The sequence below is a fragment of the Callospermophilus lateralis genome, chromosome 1, assembly GCF_048772815.1.
Source record: "Callospermophilus lateralis isolate mCalLat2 chromosome 1, mCalLat2.hap1, whole genome shotgun sequence".
NCBI lineage: Eukaryota > Metazoa > Chordata > Mammalia > Rodentia > Sciuridae > Callospermophilus > Callospermophilus lateralis.
Window position 1 is genome coordinate 121,129,806 of NC_135305.1, and position 11,230 is coordinate 121,141,035.

At 51.1% G+C, this 11,230-nt stretch overlaps 1 protein-coding gene across 1 annotated transcript; it reads left to right on the forward strand.

The window, feature by feature from the left end:
- The first annotated feature begins 3,826 nt into the window (after nucleotides 1-3,826).
- On the forward strand, nucleotides 3,827-10,678 carry Slc35e4 (solute carrier family 35 member E4). Its single transcript, XM_076865468.2, has 2 exons — nucleotides 3,827-5,074; nucleotides 9,796-10,678. The coding sequence occupies exons 1-2, from the start codon at nucleotides 4,456-4,458 to the stop codon at nucleotides 10,227-10,229; spliced, it is 1,053 nt and encodes a 350-aa protein (XP_076721583.1). The 5' UTR covers nucleotides 3,827-4,455; the 3' UTR covers nucleotides 10,230-10,678.
- Nucleotides 10,679-11,230: the final 552 nt, after the last annotated feature.

The window sequence follows — 11,230 nt, forward strand, 5'->3', positions numbered from 1 at the left end:
AAGGTTTATAGGAGAACCTGTCCTTCGAGGGGTGATGAATAGCACATAAGGTTCAAGCTGACGAACTTGAAGTCCCAGAAGCCACAGATTAAACATGTGCCTCTTCCTAGAGGACTGGCTTCCGATATTAAGGATCTGGGCAGGCAAGGGAAGAAAGTGATTTAAAACATTCTTCTATATTGAAACAAATATTAAAATACCAGGAAGCCAGTGCAAACCAGCCCTGTTTCTCTAAGGTGAAATGTCTTCACTCAAAACACAGAAGTGTTTATTCACTTGCCATTCCTTAATTGTGGTAGGGAGAGGACTCTGGACCTGCTCTGTGACTTTTCCCTTACAACTCTTCCCCAGAGGAGTGGTGACTAAAAGAGGTTGGTGCTTGCCTCAGGTCACACAATCTGTAAGTGGAAGAGTTGAGATCCTCATCCAATGATCCTAGTGAATGACACTTGACAGGGCACTTTTCAGCTGCCTCTTACCCGCTGTGACATGACCTGAGAAAGCCACAAGCCCCTCCATATGGGAAAGACTGGCTGTGGCAGGTCTCAGGGTCTATGAGCTGGGTTTGCTCCTTCCTCCAGGAGGGATTGTCTTCCTGGCTCTGAGGAGCAGGAAGATTCTGAACCCTATTCACTGGTGCAGGGCCTAACCTTGGACTGCATGGAGGAATGCTTACCTTGCTCATTGTGCAGCAGGGAAGTCCTAACATAGAACACTATTTTTGTGGGACAAGGTGGTAGAACACTGGCAAGCACAATTTCCTTATTCCTTTGACAAAAAGTTATTCCCCTGTTGGTGCAGGGTCGGGCTATGTGGTAGTTTCTGGACTCTTGGTGTCTTGACTTCTATAAGATGATATGTATGTATCACCCCCGGCCTATCATGACTGTTATATGTAGATTGGCACACACCTGCTATAAAAGCAATAAAGCAGATGCTGTTCTCTGAAACCGTCTCCGGAGGGGTTTCTCTGTGCCCTCAAGCTCCCCACAATCAATGTTGGAGGGTCAAGCCCCCCAGCAGTTCACTAAAAGGATATTTGCTAAGCAGACCGGGAGTTGCCAAGAACAGTAATGAACTTTAATATGAGGCTCAGTGCTCTCTTACCTATATTTTTCCAACCCTTCTCTTCTTCTTCAGCTTTCTCTGAGTAGAGCTCTAGCCAGAACTCTGCCACCTTTCCAATTCAAGCCCTAAGTTCCTTCTTACTTTCTGATCATGTGTCCCACAGCCACTGGCCAGGTGTAGTTTTGCACAATCAGCAGGGACCTAGAGAAGCCAGCGTCTGAGAAGCTCTCCTCTAGGACTTGGCTTGGTCTAGCCTGCATTTAGAACACCATGGCTCCAGACATTCTGCTCCTAAGCCTGTTTCCCATTTCCCAGCTGTGGGATAATGCCTGGGTTTACACAGAATGTTCATGCTTATGATCACTTCATAGATCATATGAGAGAAAACTGAGGCCTCAGTGGAGAGATGATCTGTCCAGGCTCATGATCAGTAAAGAGAGAAGAGTGTCCCATAGCCTCTGTGGCCCAGTGGCTAGAAATGGATTCTTCTTCACTTCTAGTCATCCCAGTGTCCCACTTTTCACTGCTTACTTCCCATAGCACTGCTTGGCCCCCTAACATGCAAGACTCAGATTTGAGGGACTTGGGAAGATGTAGGCAACTTTGGGCTACTCTGGGCTTTCTGGTAGGCCCCAAGGAATGTGAAGGAGTCCCTTGCTGCTTCCATGAAGTTGGTCACCCTGATCCCTTCTTCTCCCACATGAAAATAACTTATTGAGGGCCCTGCACCTGCTTCCTTCCCTTCACCAAAACTTCTGTGAGAGTAATCCCCTGCCTCCAGGGGTAACCAAAGAACAGATGGGATAAAGTGCTCTATTCCCTGGCAGCTGGTAGTTTTGTCTTCCTGCACTTTGGCCCTTCTGGGTGCCCAACTGGGATGGTCACTGCTGGATCATATTCACTGAGCTCTGCCCTCAGCCTCCCCTCCCCCTGGAGTATACACCTTCTCCACCACCAACGTCTCTCCAGATCTCACTTAATTAATCCACTTTCCTCATAGCCACTTCTCAGGAGGCAGGGCAGGAGAGAGCTACTTTGTATGGTCTTTAGAGGCAGTGTAGACAGATTTCACAACCTAGCATTTCCTACCAGCTCATCTCTGAAAAGATGAGGGTGTTTTTGTTGCTTTTAAAAATTATTCTTAACATTGTTTTTTTATTGAAGGGAACTTATTTAAAAATTGACAAAATCCGCAAAAGAATAAAGCCCATAGGGGGCCCAGATTCCTCCAACTCAATAAGTAGGGTGGGGTTGTCCCCTTGTCTGGTTCAGTTTACCTCCCACAACTCCTCCTGCAGAAACCCTAAAATGGTCCCATCTTTTGTCCTCAGCCTGGAAATTCTCTTACTTGTGCCCCTTGCCTTGAAATTTGGGCCATTCAGCAGTGATTTGCAGGCTCCAGCAGGCATCAGAATCACCAGAAGCTAACGTGACTACGTAGATTCCTGGAACCCCTGACAGAGAGGTCTGACAATAACCGTCTCCTGTGAGGCTGAGGTTTTTCCACGGTGTCCAATGACTGAAGGGCTTTAGAGGCACTTGCAGTTATTGGGAATTCTGACCACCAGAGGGCGGAGCGGGCCAAGTTAAGCCGTCCCCCTTTGCTGTCTTTGTTCCTCCGGTCAGGTAGCTGTCAAGGACTCGCTGGTCAGAGCAGACAGGGGTGAATCCTGTTCAGGGGCAGGAGCTTCCACACAAGAAGGAAGCCTGACAACAAGAAAGAGGCTCATAGATGGTACTGGGCCCCTGGCTGGGCCTTGGTCCTTGTTCACCTGGACTCCAGAGCTCAGAGAGACCAGGTCCAGGCCTGGAATCTGGGTCGACCTGTCCTGTTCTGGTGCGCTCTGTTTACACAACCCTAAGCTACGAAAACATCTGTCGTTCGGATGGGAAAACAGAAATCCAGACAGAGGCAGACTTAGTGGTAGCCGCTCTGCCTTACAGCCCAGAGCTGTCTTGCTAGGGCTGGGGGTAGGAGGTAGACCCCAGGAAGTTCACCTACAAGTCAGCTCTGAGTGACCAGGGGACAGAACAGATGCTGCTGGCCAGGAATGGATACCGGCTGGCGGTACCCTGCTTCCGTAGCTGTGGGTAGCGGTGGTGATTCAGCTTTCCTCTGTGGCCGGAGGGGGCACCGCCCTGGGCTGGGAGAAGGGGGAGTATATTGAGAATAGGAGGGGTGAGGGAGTGGACTCAGGGGACCTTGTGACTTAGCCCTGTTGGATGCCAAGGCCCCACAAGATAATTATGGGCAGGGATGATGTAGGTCTGAGAATGGTCCTGGAATAGGGCCTGTGTGTCCCTCTTCAATATCCCACTCCTTTACGACAGCTTGGGAAGCTCTGGGGAATACCAGATATATCCAGCACTACGTGTTGGTCTTTATGGGGGACTTGCCTTGTAGCTAGATGGAGAGGGTCCTGATCCCCACTGATGGGGGAGCAGATAAGACTCCAACTAGGGAGACTCTAACCCACAGATGAGCAGACAGAGGTGGGAGGAGGAGGAGGAGGAGCTGAAGCGGGCCTGCCAAGCCGATCACCGGTGGATTGAGAGCCTAGGCGTGAGGGCGGGGCAAGACACACACACCCGAGCTCCAGAGGCGGGGCCTGACCGGGGGTGATGCCGGGGGCGAGGCCCAACTTTCCGCGTGGGGCGCGGGCGGAGGAGGTGGTGGAGGAGGCGGGGCCAAGGACGCCGGGCCGCGCCCAACTGGCTGGGCGGGACTGGAGCCGGGCGGGAGGCTCTCCTGGAGCCCCAGCCGCAGCCCCAGCCGCAGCCGGCGCAGCTCCGAGTCCGAGTCCGAGCTGTAGCACCGGCCCTGTTGGAATCAAGCCGAGATCCCCGCCTGGCACCGGTCGGAGCGCAGGTTGGTGTGTCAACGCACATCCCGGGAATTATCGGAGGTAGCGAGGCGCGACCACCCCCGGGTACCACACGGTGCGGAGCCAGGATTGCCCCTGACAGGCCTGGTCACAGCCGGAGCGCGCAGGAGGTCCGGGAGTCCCTAAAGGGCCTAGGCACTGAAGAGGAGAAAAGAAGAGGATTCCATCTAAGAGCATACCGTAGACTCGGTGCAGGGAGGAGAGTGGAGACTTCATCCAGCCCGGGGCAGAGGTGCGCGGAGCTTCTGAGACCAGGCTCACGCTTGGCATCCCAGCAGCCACAACCTAGACTCTACCTTATCTGAGTCAGAACACAGATAGCCTAGCTTCCAGACCTCGGCTGGCCCAGGGGACCTGGCACACAGAAACCATTCCCTCACCTGTCTGAGACTGGCACAGGGTCCAAGGAACCAGAGTCTGGCCTGACTCAAAGTGAGGATCTCTGGTGGACCTGAGCTGCTCACTGGGGAGCCTGCCTCCTGCCCCATCTCCACTGGTGCGAATGTGCCGCTGCCCATTGGAACAACATGAAGGCAGGATGACCTCAGCGGAAGCAGTGGAAGTGACTGGAAGTGCTCGAGTGGCTGGATCCCCTGAGTGGCCCCCTGGCAGCCCCCAGGTCCTCCGGCAACCTGGCCGGTTCCGTGTGGCTGTGGCAGGATTGGTGTGGCTGCTGGCAGGAGCCAGCATGTCAAGCCTCAACAAGTGGATTTTCACAGTGCATGGCTTCAGGCGGCCCCTGTTGCTCTCAGCGCTGCACATGCTGGCGGCAGCACTAGCATGCCACTGGGGGGCACGACGCGGGATGCCTGGGAGCACCCGCCTACGAGTGCTGCTGCTCAGCCTCACCTTTGGCACATCCATGGCCTGTGGCAATGTGGGTCTGAGCACTGTGCCCTTGGACCTGGCTCAGCTGGCTACTACCACCACACCACTGTTCACTATGGCCCTGTCTGCGCTGCTGCTGGGACGTCGCCACCATCCACTACAGTTTGCTGCCATGGGTCCACTCTGCCTGGGGGCAGCCTGCAGCCTGGCTGGAGAGTTCTGGGCACCCCCTGCTGGCTGTGGCTTCTTGCTGGCAGCCACCTGCCTCCGAGGTCTCAAGTCTGTTCAGCAGAGTAAGTTCATATGGGGAAGTGGGAATTAGGGTGGGTGTGGTCTGGATGTCCCTGTGAAGGGTGTGACCGTTATCCCATTTTATAGATGAGGAAACTGAGGCTCAGAGAGGAACAAAAGCTAAGTGAGTTTCAGGCTCTGGAAGTTTAGCTAATATGCAGTAATAATTGCCAATGATATGTCTTACATGGCTCATTAAATCTTTTGTCTCTCTGAATCCCCACACTGCCCCATCAAGGCAGGTACCATATTGTCTCTGTTTAATAGAGACCTTGCTATGGACCATGATATGTCAGTGAGCAACAGAGGTAAGATTTGAACCCAGAATCCATGCTGGGGGAGTCAGGTGACAGTCAGCTGACCAGAAAGAGACCAAAAAGTGTAGAACAGGGAGAGAAAGAAAAAGATGGCAGGTCTTGAGCTGGAATTTGGAAGACAGGGTTTGAACAAGTCTAGGAAATGGTGATGTTTTGTGGGAGCTATGTGTTATAGGCCTGATGCTAGGTGTTAACCCTCAGTTATCATAGCAACTACTGCCTTCATCCCCATTTTACAAGTGGTAGGACTGAGACACAAAGAAGTTTATGTGACCCAGGGTCACACATTTCCTAAACATAGCCCCTACCTAATTTGTGCCCTGGCCTCCTTTAGGTGTCCCACTTGGGTAGGATGTTCTGGGTATCAGCCATGTCTTTGCTCATACTTTCTGGGTAACTTTGGGCAAGTCTAGATCTTCTCTGGGTCAGAGGAGGAGGGTCAGAGTTGATAGAGTCCCATGCACCTCTTATTCTCCCTCCCTCCCAGTTTGGAGGTCCTGTGAAGAGACCCAGACTCAGGCCTGGGAAAGAGAATGGCTGTGGTAGGGGTAGAGGAGTGTTAGAGGGTAGTTTCCAGGGTTGGTGGATTAGGGTTGGGGACAACCTAAGCCTGGGGCAGTTTGAGTCAGAGCTAAGCCCTGCCCTGGAGCCGGGACCCAGAGGTCCTGTCCCCATTCTCCCAGGCCTTGAGGCAAGGCCAAAGCCCGGTTCTATTTTTGCCCTCAGGTTACATGAGCTGGGTACTGAAGTTGGTTATGAGCTTTGGGCATAAGTTGGCTCTGGGAAACCTGACCCTCTGAGGCACTCCTGGGCAGGGCCACAAGGCTGGGAAGGTCCTAGCCTCAAGACCCACTGAGAATCTGCTGAGGCTGTACTCCTCACTCAGGATCCCAGGCAACTCCTATCTGCAAGAGTGGCTTTTGGACAGCCAGGCCTTGGGGCAAGGAGGCATGGAATGGCATGTGCCTTGCATCAGATCCCTTCTTAGCTTGTGCTAGCTCCTTCCTTCCCTCCTAAGTTTCAATTCCCTGACATCCTGATGAGTTGGATGTTTACTTAGGGTTCCCACAGTGTCCTCTGCTTTCCCCATCCTGGGGCATTCAGAGCCATTGATAACCTATCTGCTTCCCATTAGACAAGCTTTGGGGAAATTCTGTGCCCCCAACATCTGGCCTGGACCTGGTCATGGGGAAGACACTTCTTAAATGATGGACTTATTGATGTGGCTCTGACAGCCCAGTTGGTAAGCTGGTGAGGCTGCCTGGTTCAAGGTGCTAAGGATGAAGCTTAGGAGGCTGGAGGCCCCACTAATAGAGATGGGAGCCCAGCTAAGATGGAAGGAACAGACTGGACCTAGGGACTGAAATACGTTTTGAAAAGGAAGAGGTTTCTTTTGCCAGATGTGTCAGGGCCAGATTCAGACTAGGGTGTAGATGACAACTCCCTTACTGAGAGCAGATGCCATAGGACCAGAAGATAAGTGTCCAGGAAGGGAGAGCCCAGTCAGCAATGGGCAGAACCTTAGCTTTCCTCCTATCTGGACCAGTTGGAAGCCTAGGGAAGCTATAGGGGAAGTGGGATGATACCACTCTTCTACCTATAGAAAGGCTGGGAAGTGGGGTGCTAGCCTGCTGAACTTATTCTCAGCTCTACCCACCTGTGTCACAGAGCAACCTGACTCCATCACTGTCCTTTGAGCTCTTATATGACCTGGAAGACAATCTCTTTTCAGGAGAAATGTTCTATAGCCAAGGTGGGCACATGTGTGGTAGGAACAGGTGCTTCTTCCTGAGCACACCTGCCTAGGGGAGGAAGTGTGTAGCTATGATAACAACAACAACATAATTTAGCTACCACACCATGTTCAGCTCTTCATAGGGACAGAGCTGGAAAGGGCATTCTGGGAATGGGAAAAGGCCATGCCAGGGTATGGGGGATCATGTCAGCTGCTGGGGTTAGCAGTTACACTGGACATCAGGCCCTGTGCTGAACACCTCATCCCCTGTAAGAGGGGTGTTGTTACCTCCCCATGCTACATATGGAGACTTAAGACATAAAGAGAGGGTGATTATACAGCTAAGGTAGGGACAAAAAGGGAATAGGCCAATCGTAGAAAGCAGAGTTTGGAGAAGGATCAGTTGGTATGTCAGCATGTGGCACAAGCACAGATATGCTCAGAAGATGAAACAAAAATGCCTTCGAAGAAGAAAATGGACATGGATGGTTTCTAGCAGGGGAAGGGTCACTGAGGAGGCAGGATGACACACTCACATTTTGGGAGTGACTTGACTCTGACAGGGGATCACTGCCCTTCCCCTGGGCTTCAGGGGTATTGGGTGGGATGCAAGACAGGTGCAAGGAGCTAGATGAAGAGGCTAGAACTTTCCTACCTTGCTGCCTCCGAGGGTGAAATTCAGCAAGGGTGAAATTCACCTGAAAATCCAAAGCCTTCCCTTTAATACACAGGCCAGAGGCAGCTCCTGTTGGTGCTAAATTTGGAACCAATAAGCAGGAGGCATTCTGATTATCTGTTCATTTCTAGAAATGCTTGAGCCGGAGGGACTGTTGCCTGGAGAACAAAGTCAAAACAGAATGAAATCAAGAAAGGAATAAAATTTCCTATTCTAAGCATAGCCTTAGTGAGTAAGCAAGTATGTGACTGTTTGGAAAGTGCGTGTCAGAAAATGTGCGGAGGCTCAGAAAACCCTGGGAGGGGACCTGTATCAATTACTCATTTCTCTCCACAAACACTTGAAGAAGGCCCCAAACCTCACTGTCCTCATGCGTATACTGTCATTTCACCTGGGCTGTATCTGACTCTGATAGTAACACTTACTTCCTTTGTGAATTGGCTGGATGGAAGCATGTTTAGACACAGGTACATACCAGCACACAGTCACACACCTGTGCAAGGTAGCAGCATCTCCTCTTAAAAGGTTTCCTCTTGCTGGGTTTGGTGGCACACGCCTATAATCCCAACTACCTGGGAGGTTGAGGCAGGAGGATCACAAGTTTGAGGCCATCCTGCATAACATAGAAAGACCCTATCTCAAAAAATAAAAAGGGCTGGGGATGTGACTCAGTGGTAGGGTGCCCCTGGGATCAATCCTCTATACCACTAAAAAGGAAAAAAAGAGTTTCCTCTTAGTTCTGGATCCATCTCAACAAATCCTAATGTTGGTAGCAAAAAATACTGATTATCGTCATAAACAGTGAGTAAGAGCCAAGAACCAACAATGACTTTCTTGTTCCCTTGTCATCCAGTGGTCATAAATACATGAAGCAAAGACTGAACCCACCATTTTGACTCAAACCATTTATTTAAAAAATCTATCTTCCTCTTCTTCCTCTTTTCCCTACTCCTCCTTTCCACTCCTATTTCTCCAATTCCTCCTCCTTCCCCACCCCGACTTCTCCTCCTTTTTGACATGTAGCTAATAAGTGGCAGGACCCTCTGCTGGCCCATCCATTGCTAGGTGTTCAGAGCTACAGTGTGGGATCTTGATGGGTGTGATAAGGGCTGGAGCTAAGAAAGGTGGGTCAGATATTACAGGGTCTTCAAAGATGGGTTAAGAACTTAAGACAGTTCCCTCCAGGCTTAGGGAGCCCCTGAAGAGTTTGATTTTTTTTTTTTTTTTGGAGCCACTTTTCGTGTTCATTGACACTTGGTTGTTCCAGGTACATTAGTTTCACCCTGTGGGAAGTAGTTTGAAGTAGATAAGTCTTTTATAAAATATTTTAAAAATATTTACTGAATGCTTACTTATTAAAACTTTACGTTATCCTTTTAGCTGGTGTGTAGCACACAACCTGATTTCAGCTACTTGGGAAGCTGACAGGATCACAAGTTTAAGGCCAGCCTCAGGAATTTATCGAGGACCTAAGCAACTCAGGGAGACCCTGTCTCTAAATAAAGTGGCTCAGTGGTTAAGTGCCCTGAGTTCAATTCCTGTCATAGAAAAAAAGGGAGGGAGGGAAAAAAGGAATGGAGGGAGGGAGCGAGCGAGGGAGGAAAACAGGCCACCCTGGGGCTGTAGCTCAGTGATAGAGCACTTGCCTAGCATGTGTGAGGCCCTGGGTTCAATTCCCATTACTAACCTCCCCCCCCCCCCCCGCAAAAAAAAGGTATGTTTTACTATTTACCCAACTTTCCAAGTGAGGAAACAGGTTTACTGAGTGTCTCTCATGAGCCCAGGTCACAGCTAGTCAGGAGTGGACATAGGACACAAACCCAGGTGGTCTGACTCTCCTGATTGACGGTCATAGTTCAGAGCAAGAGTCATTAACCCTGAATGAATGGTCAAGGCAGGTTTCCTGAGATCAGCCCTGGAGGCCACATTGGGTTGGCTTAGTGGGGCTTGTCTCTGCACTGCACTGGGTCCTGATTGTCACTGTCTTGGTTGCAGGTGCCCTGCTGCAGGAGGAAAGGCTAGATGCAGTGACTCTCCTGTATGCAACCTCGCTGCCCAGCTTCTGCCTGCTGGCGGGTGCAGCACTGGTGCTGGAGGCTGGTGTGGCCCCACCACCCGTTCCTACAGATTCCCGCCTCTGGGCTTGTGTCCTGCTCAGCTGCCTCCTGTCTGTGGTCTACAACCTCGCCAGCTTTTCTTTGCTGGCCCTCACCTCCGCTCTCACCGTCCATGTGCTGGGCAACCTCACTGTCGTGGGCAACCTCATCCTGTCCCACCTCCTGTTTGGCAGCCACCTCAGCACCCTGAGCTATGTGGGCATCGCGCTTACCCTTTCAGGAATGTTCCTTTACCACAACTGCGAGTTTGTGGCCTCGTGGGCTGCCCGCCGGGGGCTGTGGCAAAGAGAGCAGCCTGGCAAAGGTCTTTGAGATCTGGGGGAACTCATGAACCACACCCAGGACAGCCTCATCCTGAATCAACCTTGGCCAATGGCCATGGGAGAAGTGGAAAGCAGGCAGCCACCAGGCCAAGGGAAGGAGAGGCACCTTCTGGAAGGACTCCCTAAGAGCTGGAATGGTGACTTCCAGAGAGATCTACCTCTTGTCCCCGCCTATCTTACCCTGTCACAGACCCCATCCACCGTGGGATGGTGGATCAAAGCCTGGCATAGTCACTGCACCTGTTGGACTAATTTTTATGATTAGTAAAACTGTATCAACTGTTACACTGAAATTTCTGGGCAAACTTTGAAAAATCTCAATGTGTTATGATGACAACAATTCTTAACAATTGCACATTTCTTCCTCCAGTGGGGTAAGCAGTGTGGGGTTCCAAGAAAGGGCTCACCACTGCTAGATCCCTCAAGGACTTGGGGTAGTCTATGCCAACTCCAGGCAGCTGCTACAGCCTCATTCTTGGTCCTCCCATTTTTGGGTCTTCCATCCTCAAATAAACTATTTTTGCTTGGATCCTGTGTCATTCCTTGTGGGTACAGCCAAGGGAATAAAGGGAGAGCAGTGGGCCACCCATGCTGAAACTAGGACATTGTCTCTGACCTATCATAGCCTGTTCAAGCCTCCAGCCTAGCCCTGTTTTCTATAATCCCTCCATTAGCCAGGCCACTATTATCCATTTTTTGGACAGTGGCATTGGCCTCCTCCCTGCTCTTCCCTGTCCCCTCTCCCAGGGCCCCTTCACCTGGAAGGAACTTTTCAAAAACACACATGCTCTGTGGCTTCATACTGCTCTAATGATATGGTCAGAACTTCCTACCCCAGACCACACACAACTCTTGGGATCTGGCTCCTGTGACTTCATCAGGCTCCTGTCTCACTTCTCTTTCCCTTGGACTCCGCCTTCCAGGCTCAGTAACTTCCTTCAGGTTCACACAATACCAGATACACCCTTGCCACAGCCTTTGCCCATGCTG